We start from the raw sequence: 13,992 nt of genomic DNA on the forward strand, positions 1-13,992 counted from the left end.
ACTGCTTGTTCTTTTTGTGTAATCTAATAATAATATGAAACTGAAGGGTTTACTTGTTTGTTTGATCACGCTTATCTCAGGAACTATTGGACCGCCTTTTGAACCGACAAAAGTTTTACCGCTGGACATGAGCTCTCTGTGTGCGCGAAGCGGGGTCGTACTGCTAGTAATAGATAATATTGATGATGATGATGATGATGATGATGATTGGTTGATGTTCAGTCTAAACGAAATCGCGTGCCAATCTAATTTATTCATTCGATTTTAGATACATATCACCGTCGCGAACTAATTCTGACATCACAATCCAGAGGTCAATATCCTTTCCTCCCCGAACAGTGGGGCATGGGGCACGAAGAAAACGTAACGCTGAGTTGGTGGAAGCCGCAGCTAAAGGGACACTTACAGGCGCAGAGGCTTTGCGGATCGCTTTGGGACTTGCTAGGTATGTAGCCTTATAATATTTCTAGATGTAATTCGCGGCGTCACTCGCGTGGTACCAAATTTTATGCAGATACGATATTCTGTTTTCGCTTAAAGAAGTATCAAACATACATCCATCCATACTTATAAACTCTCGCATTTATGATACTAGCTGCGCCCGCGGTTTCACCCGCGTAAGTCCGTATCCCGTAGGAATATCGGGATAAAAAGTTGCCTATATGTTATTCCAGTTGTCCAGCTATGTACGTATCAAATTTCATTGCAATCGGTTTAGGAGTTTTTGCGTGAAAGAGCAACAAACACACACACATATCCTTACAAACTTTCGCATTTATAATATTAGTAGGAAGTAGGAAGTAGGTTTAAAAGGAAGTAGGATTTGAATATACCGTCTTACTTGTGTATCAATAAATGTTAAGTTTCGATAAGATGCATGAAGTACGAAAATACTTAATCAGATATCACATAGATGTGGGTTTAATTCTCGGTGAGGCAATAAGTGTCAGCTTGGTAGGGCAACTGAAACATCATTTTCTTTTCTTGAAAATAAACTCGTTAAACAAAACATATTTTTTTATGTTGTGATCCCTCTTTCTTATAAGAAAAATAATTATTCATAACTAATTAGAAAACAGAACTTGGAAATTCTAGTGAATTATAATTATATTGTAGTTAATATACCAAGATTTTGTGTCTGCTCACCTCGTTCTTGTTTATTAGATATCATGGTGAAATTATTAATGTATTTATATTACTCCTTTATTCAGTATTATGTTTTACGTACCACACCCACTGTCCCGGTCAGCAACAAAACAACAATTAGATAAATGCTGAAGAAACCGTTAAATTATAATCTAACTCGCGATTCCAAACTGTCGAAAAATATCAATCCATAATATGCTTGCATTCTCGTGAGAGTCTAACTTCTCGAAATTTCCATGAATTTCCAGTGAGGACCCATCAGCCGAGAGACCGCGCCGTCAAGCCGCGAACACCGAGGAGCTCTGTCAAGTCCGGACACAATTCATCCAGCCCCAAGCCGCGCAGAACAACAAGGGCAACTGGCGCTATGTTGTCAACATGCCCAACAACATGACCCAGCTGGTCCGAGTGGAGACTTGCTCGTATGTACTGAAATCGCAGTCTTCTTTATGGTTCTTATAAGATTTAAACTGCAAATAGTTATTGTTATGATTTGTGTGTTTATGGTTGTAATAAGAAGCGATGTTTCACTGACCCTAGAAGCTTACTGGAGTTGAATCTGTGCCTCAAAATTAATGATGAGTAATCAAATTGTTATATGAAATTTTTGTATAAGAAAATATTTCCTTCGAAAAGTGTTGTGATTTTTTTCACACCATTAACTTCCTAAGATTCCCAAACATAACGAAGAATTAGAAAAGATATAGTGCTGCCATCTAGTTGATTTTAAGAGAATTGAAAGCAATCGTTACAATTTAGTTTTATTTAAACTTGATTCTCTGTTCTAATTCGACTGCATGTTCTAATAACATTATTTTTGCCTTCAGGTCTTCGACATGCAGTGGCTTATGCAGCCTGCCTCGCGGATACACCTCTCGTTGTGAACAAAAATATATTCAAAAGCGATTGGTTGCACTTCAACCAAGTGGGCAAACTTTGTACACCGATGTATTCTGGATTCCGAGCTGTTGCCAATGCACGATAATTAACAATAATTAAATCTATGTGTTAACTTCCTTGTGATGTATTTTTAAGCTAAAATGTATTGCATGTTGTGTTTTATTGTACGCATAGAGTTGCCGCTATTCGATACTAGATGGCGCTGTCATATTGCTCTCTCGTGAATGTTTGTGACTTTTAGATGTTTACAATTTAAATACGGTTCCTGTATTATTTAAATTTAAAATAATATCAAAATTAATATTAATAAAAATTCATATAATTTCCTAAATATATTTGTATTGCAATTAAATTTAGTAATTTTACGTGTAAAAACAGAGTATTATGTATATTAATAGGTACAAAGTATTTAATCTAGTATTATTCAAAATATCTAGATTTGTATATAGTAGTGCAACTGTAAGTGAACAATTTTAATTGGTGACTAATACCCGCGAAAAAATATTTTTTCTCGCTAAAGCTTTTCAGCTTTATGCCTAAAAATGCATATGTATTGTATTTTATATCGAAATTATTTTACTGGGATTTTTATTTTTTTCGTACTTACCTATCATTAAATCTTTACTTTGATTCGATGTAGTTGTGCTGTTGAAGCTATTGCTACAAATGATTTAATATTTCAACATATTATGTGCCTATAGATTAACGAAATTCTGTTAAACATATTTTTTTATTATTTGATTAAAAAATTCTTATAAAAATAGGTTCCCAAACCGTAGAGAAACTACTATTTGGGAACTTTCAACTCTCGTTTTATTTGCCATTAGAAGGAATGTGTCGTAAGTACCAGCTTACGCATACATAAAATGAACAATACAATTTACACATAATATTATACTTTCATAAATATATTAAGTTGATTTTATAAAGAACAATTAGAATCTCTGAGTTAGCGTTAATAGTTTGACATTCATTATAATTAAGAGATGACATGCATTCAGTTCTGTTATACTTATGTAAATAACTTGATACATTATAAACCAGTTCTTAACTGATAATATAAAATGGAAATTTTAAATTTGTTTTATTCGAAAACCTCATTACTTATTCTTAAAAACTTTACACTATAAAAAATCTATCTGTGTATACGTGAACTGGAAAGAAATGCACTTATTTGAGTAATACAAAAATTCGACCATGCGGGACTTGAACTTGCGTCGTTCACCATATCGGCTGTCGCCTTACCCAGTCGCCCACGGTTTCGCCTTAGCCATGGAATACTTCTATTCTTCCTTTTAAGCCCACGGCACCTTATTGACATTCGACAATATTTTTTTCATATACTGTTGTCATTAAAAAAATGCCCAAAATTTTAAGAACACACCATTCTTAGTTATATTCGGTGAAATTAAAATGTTGTTAAAGTAAATTAAACTAAATTTTAGTTACATTAATTCAATACAAATTGAACACTGTGTTAATATAGTTAATATTTTATTATATACATTATTTTGACTTTCAAAATATAGACTAGATAGACTTTCAAAATCTCCCAGCTTGCGCTCTCAAAAAAGCTAAAAGAATAAACTGAAAATGTAAATCTCGACAATATTATTCTAAATTTGGAAGGAGTGGTTGACAAAGTGGCATATTTTCCCGGGATTGAGTTAACGGCTCAATTTAAGGGGTGAAAATCGCCACATCTGCGGGATAGCACCCCGGGCTTACAGGCCTACCTTAACAAACTTCCTCTTATGCGTTACATCCTTTTATTCATTTTTTTTCTTTAAAACTACGATTAAGTAATTTGCGTTATAATTTTTAATTTATTTTGTTTTACGATTTAATTTCTTTTTAAACTTATACAAATAAAAACAATAGCGAGGTAGGAATTTGAAGTGATGAATCCTTTACCCATATAATTACTTATGAGTACGCAAATAGTAGCCTATTGTCACAAAAACAAAAGGATTATTCACTATGGCATCTACAATGAACTTGAAAGCAGTTGCGTCAAGCGCCAAAACTCACGCTTCAAAAATAAAAATTCAAGCAAAAAGCTCGACACGCGTAAAAGTAAAAGAGGAAGCAGGGAAAAAAATCAATGCTTGCGTTTTATGTTCTGTGCGTGTGACAGATCGGTTGTCATGGCGACCACGACGGGGGAAGCATTTGGCGGGAAATAAGGGCGTATGTCAATGGGGTGAAAACAATATAGCGCTGCGTTTCCTCTGCATAAAGTTGAAGTCGCATCGCGATCCTTTTTACGCTGTTATGGTATTGGATAACGAAGTGCGTTGTGCGAGAGAGACAGAGGATGGGGTAAGGTTGGTGATCGATATTACGCACTTTTGTAGCAATGAAATTGGCACGACACGATGCAAGAACGCGGTTTGCACGCGTTGCAACCTTTTAATTTTTGATTTCGCTCCGTTTCACACTGGCGACCGGCTGGTTTTTCGTTTATGATACCTTTATTGATGGAGTATTTTTAAAAAGCGATGATACGTAGAATGGTTTTGAACGAGAGCAAGAGTTGCGCTTATTAAACGTTGTTTATGGAACCTTTGCAATTTTTTTCGATATCATAAATTTTAGACTACAACAAAAATATTACATTTTCTGTTTTTAGTTTCTGGTTATTACATAGGTACAATTCTATATTTATATAATACAAAACAAAATATATTACATACCTACATGTGTTTATATAAATTATTAATTTGCAAACAAATATTTATTCCCGTCATAGAGTATACTAAATTATATAATATTTATGTGACTCTTAATATAAATAAGGCATACATATTAGAAATTTACGAAAACTATGATCGAGCTCAAATATACATTAAACATATATTTTAATGTATAAATGACAGATGCTTACCTATGACGAATATGGGAAAAATAATGGTAGTAGATGAAAAAGTGAGTGTGCGGTAAAATTTGATGAGTCATTGCGTCGGGTGTGGTACAGACGGCAAATTTGTTATTTTGGAATCAAATTATATGGCATGGAGTGAAATTGATTTACTCCCTTTGTTCTTGTAACAATAGAGTTTTTATTGTAACTAAATTGTTTTTTAGAAAATAAACTCGTAATATAAAAATACAGTTTTAAATTAATGCATATCACATTTTTAGGCTTTAAATTTGAAAGCGTTTATAAATTCTAAACTACATCAAAGCAAATAAACTTACAGAGAAGCTTTATGGTACTAGTAAGCTCTTATTTCAGTTTTTTCATTATATTTAATAATATATAGATACCTACTTAGGATATTAAGATAATCAATTTAATAATTTCTGGCCACAACAGCTGCTTAAGCCTCTTATATATAGCTAAAGAGAAATTGATTCTGCTTCATCATTCCCATGACTATGAGATGGGAAAATTTATTGGCGAAAAAACCGTGCCTGACCAACTTTATGTCTATATTTATATATTTATTTATTTATACTCTCAACGTCTCTGGGTTGTTACTGAAATATATTGTAATAAACAAATAAATCTCAAAGAAAATGAGCTATTTCTACTTTGATTCTCGTATTGTAAGTTTTTCATCATTCGATCTTATAACGGTTACCAATTATTACTTTTAATATGAAGTACATGTCAAACATATTTTTGAATAATTGATATTACACGATAACTACCTATTCTTTCATATTAAATTATTTGGTTATTGACTCTAATCCGCTATGCTAAGTGAGCGGACAGAACAGCTGCCATATTTTTTACAGCGTAACATTCTTTCATTTTTTACATATGCTATTGTGTATGTTACGTTTGAAAGTCTTAATAAATCCTTTTTACGTTTATAATAATTTATGAAGAATCTTTAAATCTCACTCGCTTTTGTTCAAGGTATACACTTTTTTATTATTTATAATAATCGCTTTTAAATGTTGACATTTAGACATTATAGAATATAGACCTATATTTGCTTTAACTTCGTTTCCTTGCTAAAAAGCAATAGAGTAGATTTTTTTATTTCTTTCAGTCAAGCGATAAAGTTCCTATAAAAATATTTCCAATTACATTTAGAAACTTACTACGGAAATATTATATGTTACATGAACAGTCAACGAAGTAGGTAATTAATAGAAGTAATTAATCGCACAAAACATGTAATAAACGGACCTATATCAGAGTTCCAGATCTACGCTTGTTACAATTTGTAGATTTTTGATAGATAAATAATACGTACACAAGGTTTTGCGTGGCTCAATAGCCTGGTTTCATAACATGTTATATGAAAGTTGTGGTTGTAATCCATTCAGTATTGGAAATTAAAGAAATTATGCTATTATAGATATGCAGTGATTTCAAATTTGTAGTTCAACTCTACTAAATTATTGTATGTTGAATGAGTATTAAAAATGATTATAGAATTCGTTATAAAAATGTCGTAGGTAAGACAATAATGAATTAAATGTAATTGTAACAATTGCCTGAAGGTTTTTTTTAATTAATTGTAATGTAAGGTATATCTGTCCTAATAAATTTGTTGAGTAATCTCTCTGTTAGTATTGAATTTCCCTTACCACTTATAAAATTCTGCATTACGTCCTGGCAAGTTAATAATTTGTAGGAATGGTATGTCAAATATCGCACCAAAATGAAGAAATTCCTAATTCCCACGTTATGAAAATGAGGGTTACTGAGGTATTGTTTTTATTTTGTAAAATGATAGGTGAGGCGAGTGATTAGTTAACAAGGAGGGTGTTAAATAGGTGACGGGGATCAGGTCAGGCTGTTCGAGTGTCCCGCCTCGGTCCATGGGGCACCTCAGATCATTGCCGATTCGAAGGGGACCACTCGAATGTAGGTGAATACCGCATGCACTGGGGTTCTAACCCTCTTTGCACCTTACGGCCTGAACGCAAAACAATCGGAAATACCAACCTGTCGCGACATGGGGATGAATGCGGTACCCTCTTTGCAAAAATGACTAAATAATGTCATTAACGCGCGCGAATTCAGCGAGAGATGTACTGCGGAAATGGGTTGATGAATTTATATCATTACAGCGCAAAGAACGCACACGCGTCGCTCGCTCGATAACTCGTGCGCGTTACGGATCGATAGCGCGAAAGCTCGAAAACAGATCGAAGCGCAAGCCGGCGAATGTGCTTCGAATCCCGCCAAATGCAGCGACAGCTGTGCGTAGCTCGTAGCCAGCGTAGAGGCGGCGCCTTAGGTATTATTATTATTTGTAAACAAGAGTGTGCGGGCGCGGGGCGTCACGTGACCGGCGGCGATTGGTCGGCGCGGCAGCTGCGTCGGGTGCGATGCGAAGCGCGCGCTAGTCCTACGCCGAACGTCGCCGCGTCAAGTCGCGACGTCATTCCCGCGATTCACGTCGCGAACTAACACGATCGCATTCCCTTTTTGTTTATTTTCGCGTCGTCCGTTTTGTTGCCGCATCGAGACGAAAAGGAGGCGGATGGATCGAGCGACCAGAGAAGGTACTGGTGTAGTTTTGTGCGAGCTTTGTGGAAGTGTATTATAAAGTTGTGAGCTTTTTTGTGGATTGTTTAGTTAGCGGCAGTCGAGCGTGAAGCGAGTTCCCGTGAGCTTCCGCTGGAGCTTTCGTAGTAGCTTTTGCGAATGAATGCAAACTTTGCACAAAGTTTTAAAGTAGTGAATGATATCATATTCAGGATATTTTTTGTCATTTAAAGTTTTAGAATGAAGTTTTATATTGAGTTCTTAGGTCATGTTTAATACATAATTTTTGAACCTCTTAATAAACAGTTATCCTTTGTGAGTAGTTGTAACGTTTGAAAAAATACTTAATTGTGTTGTTGTGTTTGTATGACTATAATATGTTTGTTAAACATAGCGTCATTACCACAAAACAAGTAAAAAACACAAAAGTAAATGTGCACAGATACTAAAATTCGTTCCCATTTTGAAAAATCATGCTATAATTACGGGAATTATGCCAGGAAAGGAAAGCTTTAAGAGAATGACGCATCGGCATGTCATTGTGTTTCTGCGCATGAGTCCTGATGTCACATAATTTAACCCTTCAATCTTCACGCATTCATAACTGTATAGCGTTCAAAATATTCGTTATATTTTATTTGAACATAGAGTAGTGATTGTTTGTCAAAGTTCAAGTCGTTTTACGTCCTAGAATATTAAACTTCTTGCAAACAAATTTAGTATCTGTGGTCAAGCAATAGACACAATATGCGTGGTTATTTCATTTTCAAAGAACAACCTGGTCATCAAAGTATCAACAAATTTTGCCTCTAATAACATTCGAACTTTAAATATTATAATTGAAATTTTTTTCACTGTTTTATAAAAAAGAAATTTGTGTGGAACCAAAATAAAGGGCTTCATTTACTTTTTGTTGCGTTTGTTCTTATTAGGATTCAATGTGTTATTAGAGCTTACTTCGGAATAATTCTTTAAAATGCGTCCAAATTCAATTGTATTTACATTTAACGTAACATATTGATCTTATGTATCTAATTTCGTTTAACAAATCAACTCCCGTTAAAATAGAAACTTCCAGAAAGGTTACGGATATTTTAACTTTTTAAGAATTAATAGGTTTCACAAACTGAAGTAGTAAGAAAAACTGTAATTAATGAAGCCTAAATAATTTGTCGTCTTCATATAAAACATGAGTTCTATTTTCAAAAAATTCTTTTAAGTATTCGAACAGATACTAAACATTTTCATCTCATTGTCTATTTATATATCTCATTATTGTTTTAAAAAGTTCTGAATATATCCGAAAAGCATCAGCATTCATCTCATTCGCCATACACAGCGGTATGCATCAAAAAGTAAGTAAGCGATCTCCCAATTGTTTACAACGATGGCTCCAGTTCACAGCATCAATCTGAGTCAAGAATCATAAGACAATCCAGGCCGGTCCCACGGATAATCGAATAAATACGCCTTCCTCTCGTGAATGCGATAATGGCGAGTCAAGTTCATCGCGACCAATGAAAACAAATAAACAAATTGGCCAATTTCGTCCCAGTCGCCGTTGACAGCGCTGGTACAGATTGTGCAATGCAACGCTTCCTTTTTAGTTGCGAGTTATGTTTCCTTTTTCTAGTTTCGGAAGCTATTGGTGATAGCAATAATTGTGTTTCGTTTCTTATTCAGTATTTATTATTCATAGTAAACGGGTTTCCGTTGATGTGACATTTAAAATCACATATAATTCAATATAATTTTGAAACAAAATTTATGTGCAATGTAGAAAACTACGCTTCAACTTTACGAAACAACTTACTATGATTGCTTTGTATTTGTTTGTTATATTCATAAAATATGTATATTAGACAAAGGTCCAAACAAGAACCTTCCAAACATGAATAAAATGCTCTATATTTTACGTGATATTACATTAAACATATCCGATATCAAAATAACTGGAGTTATTACAAATTCCTAAGACTTTATATATTAATAATCGAGAATACTTCGCCGACTTCAACTGGAGCCACTCACAAAATTCACTCACATTTATGTTTACCAAAACACCACAAATACTTCCAATACCGCGTTTCAATATCCAGCTACAAGATCCTAAGTCGATCCGTACCTTGCTATAATCCCTATCTTATTGCTCTTTACTAAGGACTTGGTTTTCATAAGTATTTCGCTGTTCAAACACATCGTCTGAACTTGGACAGAGTTGTGTGTGATTGTAAAGAATATTATATAGACGCAGTCTAGCCGGTGAATGCTCGATTCGTCGCTTTCTGTGCTGATCTTGTAATTAAAAGTTAACGAAGTGAGAATAAGACGATTTTTACAAATACATGTACAATAGAGTTTATTTGGAATTAGTATTTAAAGTATATCAATAATATCATGCGTAGTTAGTTACGAGTAGATCTGCTAAACTCGAGAGCTTCGGAAATGATAGCGTAGTTGAAATTATATAATGAATTTATATAGGTAGTGTAAGTTCATTAAATTTACAGTAAAGGAAATGCAAGTGTATTAAATCATAATTTTAAAGACAATAGAAAAACATTTACAATCACACACATGTGACTTCCTTCGTACAATGCAGCTTCATAGGTGTAAGTACAAAAAACAGTCAATTTCCGATGTCGCATCCGATAGTAGATCTAACAAAAAATCTTCACAAAACTGTATCGACCAACTAAATTCATCAGTCGGCATGTGAAATGAATTGCAATTTAGTCCTTATGCCCTTGATTTAAAGATCAAGATGCTGTTGTTTTGTCTTTGTATACGTTCAATATATGGTGGTAAAAGTATTAAGGCATCAGAAAAAGTGGTAGTGTGGGAAAGATTGTTATAAAAAACGCCACATCTGCGTCTCTATTCAACTAAGCTGAAGTGCTTGAATGGGATGGGACGGTAACTCTATATCGGGAGTCTTTCTTATCATTGTAATGTGGCTTAATCTCTGATCGGCTTTTGTTTCGGCTAAAATTATATTCGTGACGTAATTGGGTCTAATTATAAAATGTTTATCCAATTGTTAATAATTGAGCGGTTACGATGGGACGTTGATTATGTTCATATATTTTAGCTGTTTGCTAAAACGATAATACTTAAATACTATGTTATGGATGAATGTTATTGTAAAAATTGGCGCGAAAACAATGAAAAGGTAAAAGTTCAATAGAAACAACACGCAATACTACAGACGGTAAAAACTCAACAACATTCTTGCTTTGTTTTACAAGTCTATTTTGATCGTAATTAGAGTTATCCTTTTGCAATATTAAATTCCTAAACGGTCACTAACCTTATTCATAGTATAGCAGTAAAGGTATTTAACTTTGGAGTATTAATCAAGGTACTAAATTAAATCAGCTTCTAAGAATAAATCTATCTAAGAATAAATAAGTTTAAATATAACGCAGATTACTTTTATTACTAGTAGTTCACCCCGACTTTGCGTTTGCCTTACTTGGTATATATAGATAATATGTTCTATAGCACTAAGAGATCACGTATCTATCTAACGGTGAAAGAATTTTTGAAATCGGCCTAGTAGTTTATGAGATAAGCGCGTTCAAACAAACCAATTCTTCACCTTTATATTATCAGTATGGATACGAAATAACAGACTCTTAGTCATTTATTATTGAAACAATACTACTTTAGAAGCGGTTTTAAATTGTCATATTATAATATAACAATAAGATACCACAAATTTGAATGCAGTTTCTGAAGAGAAGGGCTCAAGCATGCGCACTTTTAAAAATTATAATAGTTTTAGTAAGACAAAATATATAATTCGGTGACCGAACACGAAAACTTGTTTCGAAACATTTGTTTACTACATAGATAATATGAGTTTATCCCAGTAAACCTTCGCAATAAACTCAATATTTTCAAAACTTATATGCTATATTGGAAAATTTTATATAAAAGTCATTTTCATTACAGTTTTGGGCTTCAATTTGTTATGATAAAAACATAAAGGCTCTTATTTTATAAGCTGTAAAGCATTCCTACATACGTTTTATATTCATTAAATTTATCTATTACAAAACTGTGTATATCAATAATTTAAACACATAGCCAGTGCCACCACGATAGTTATTACATAAATTCTAATTATTAAATTAACGTGGAATAAAACATTCATTTATTTCGTGACAACTCACAAGTAATCAAGCAACAGGCTACATTTATTTGCAGCTTCTGTAAATGAACTTCACCTAAATATTATAAAGTCACGACATCGAACTAGTTAAACAATACAGAATGCTGTCGCTATGCACAATCACCCTGATGCACATATCCTGTATAACATATCATTACGTTTGATGATACTCCTCGTCTGGTGTGAGAAAAATTTATAACCTCACTTACTGTGCTGAATATTTAACTGCAATATGAGACAAGTCTCAGGCAAGATGGATTGACCAAATACTAAGTTTAGATAGAAATAAAAGTGCTTCTGTAGGTATAAAGACAGTTAATGTATGCTATATTTTTACCAAGATCTTGCGTTAAGAAACGGTAACAAAATAAGCTTTTTTAGTAAAGATAATTACTGATATTTATTTATTTTTTATTTATACCGATATGTCGCTGCATCTAGGTACCGGTTAAGTACCTAGTTGGAGATAGTACCGACAGGTTATGTAAAAATACTGTATATTAATATTTAGATATATAAAGATAACTAAAACACGAGCGTCGGATACGGTCTACCACTTCATTATGTTTATGACAATATGATATGTTTTTATATGTGTAGAATATAGATATTTCTTATATATCTGGTCTGGGGACTATCTAATACTTTATTTATGATAGATCAATATATAGAAAAATAGGAGTAGCTTTTTCTATACTAATATTATGAAGAGTAAAGATTCGTATATAATTGTGTTTGTAATATTATCACACAAAACCTACTGGATTCTTTCACCATAAGAAAGCTTCACTTAACAACATATGTACCTCGGGCGAAGCCAGGGCGAACAGCTAGTTTCTAATATAGGCGATTCTTAATGGTTATAAAATGGGTTTTTCTTCTTTAATTTGTCATTAAAATTTAGGTATGACCTGTTAAAAGTATATAAATAAAATGTTGTCTTAAGTCAATTTTCTGTCACTCACCTTATGAAAAAGGTACACTTTATGAAAAAGATTTGTAAGTACGCGGGTAGGTTGAAAATTACCTTCTGAATCCTTTCCTTCCTTAAAATCCTTAAGCAGGCGTGCCCACTCGAATTAAAGAAATGGTTTTATTAATCTCGGGGGTGTTACAATACACGTTGATGTCTAAATTTATATAGCCTACATCGAGGTCAATCATTTTCATGTGGCATACCGATAAAAAAGGTCGCGACTGCTTTACCGATACAAATGTAAACATCCTACTTGATTATATTGCGTTGTAATTTAAATAAAACCTTAAGAAAGCTTATTTATACAAAAGTAGCATTGGCGAACGATCTGTAGAAACACAAAATCATAGACAACTTTTTGTTACGATAGTTTAACTTGAGAACAGCTCGCGCGCCACATTGCGTACACACAAGTCAAGCTGCTGGCGTACAGCTTCTTATTTATTAGGTTGTGCGTGATTCAAGTTTTGTTTTATTTTCAGTGGAAAATATGAATTCAACAAATAAATATTATACGTATTTTTACGAAAGTTTAATGGCACCCAATATTCTAGTATCTCATAAACATTTTGTCATGTAAGAAATAAAAATTAAATAGGTGGTCAAAAATTAATAATAATGTTGTTAGATACTACTTTACACAAGAGAGTGCAGTTCTATAACAGTTTATTATTTTGCATTTTAGAATCAAAATGTAAAATATTTAAAAGGTATAATATGATATAATCGATTCACTTATCACTTCATTATCAGCAATGATCATCGTAAACGAGATATCGATAACCGGAGAAGGTATTATACACGCCGGATGTTATTCATAATTTGGTATCACAGCTGAAATAGAATAAAGTATAAAAAATGTGACAATTGAATTTGATATTATCGTGTGAGCAGAATTCGGAGGCGATAAATGCAGCATTTAAAAATAATAATCCTAACTATATTGCATTTATCAAGTTGCAGTAATGGGCAGCGTAGATTATAAATATGATATTTCACGTTTTACAAAATGTCTACAGAAAAATTTTAATAGCTTCTTACATCTGAGGATGTGTAAGTTCATAAAGTACAAAATTATTAATCGCAAAGTTAGATGCAACAGAGTTAAACATACGAATACAATAATATTTGCATCATGGCATATTCAAGAAACCGTCTTTCAAGTTCAAATGCAAGGCAAAAGCTTTAAAAATTGCATGCATTCTCCAGTTAGCTTCCAAGATTCAAGGATTTCCGAACGTCATCTAAACATGCGTTCGCTGCACCACGCGACGCGGTACAAAAAAGCGACAACATCCGATTCTAAAAATAAGCCGTATAATTACAGCGCAGAGCTGA

At 33.3% G+C, this 13,992-nt stretch overlaps 2 protein-coding genes across 2 annotated transcripts in view; both read left to right on the forward strand.

The window, feature by feature from the left end:
• LOC119831338 (protein spaetzle 5-like) overlaps positions 1-3,120 on the forward strand; it is a 34,685-nt gene extending 31,565 nt beyond the window's left edge. The window contains exons 4-6 of the mRNA XM_038354640.1: positions 269-445; positions 1,395-1,568; positions 1,974-3,120. Coding sequence (XP_038210568.1) covers positions 269-445; positions 1,395-1,568; positions 1,974-2,145 — 523 coding nt within the window. The 3' untranslated portion in view covers positions 2,146-3,120. The remainder of the gene's footprint in view (positions 1-268; positions 446-1,394; positions 1,569-1,973) is intronic.
• Positions 3,121-7,372: 4,252 nt separating this feature from the next.
• Positions 7,373-13,992, forward strand: part of LOC119831339 (DNA N6-methyl adenine demethylase) — a 94,920-nt gene continuing 88,300 nt past the window's right edge. Inside the window, exon 1 of the mRNA XM_038354641.1 lies at positions 7,373-7,518. The gene's annotated coding sequence lies outside the window, so the exon portion shown is untranslated. The remainder of the gene's footprint in view (positions 7,519-13,992) is intronic.

The sequence above is a fragment of the Zerene cesonia genome, chromosome 13, assembly GCF_012273895.1.
Source record: "Zerene cesonia ecotype Mississippi chromosome 13, Zerene_cesonia_1.1, whole genome shotgun sequence".
Lineage (NCBI taxonomy): Eukaryota > Metazoa > Arthropoda > Insecta > Lepidoptera > Pieridae > Zerene > Zerene cesonia.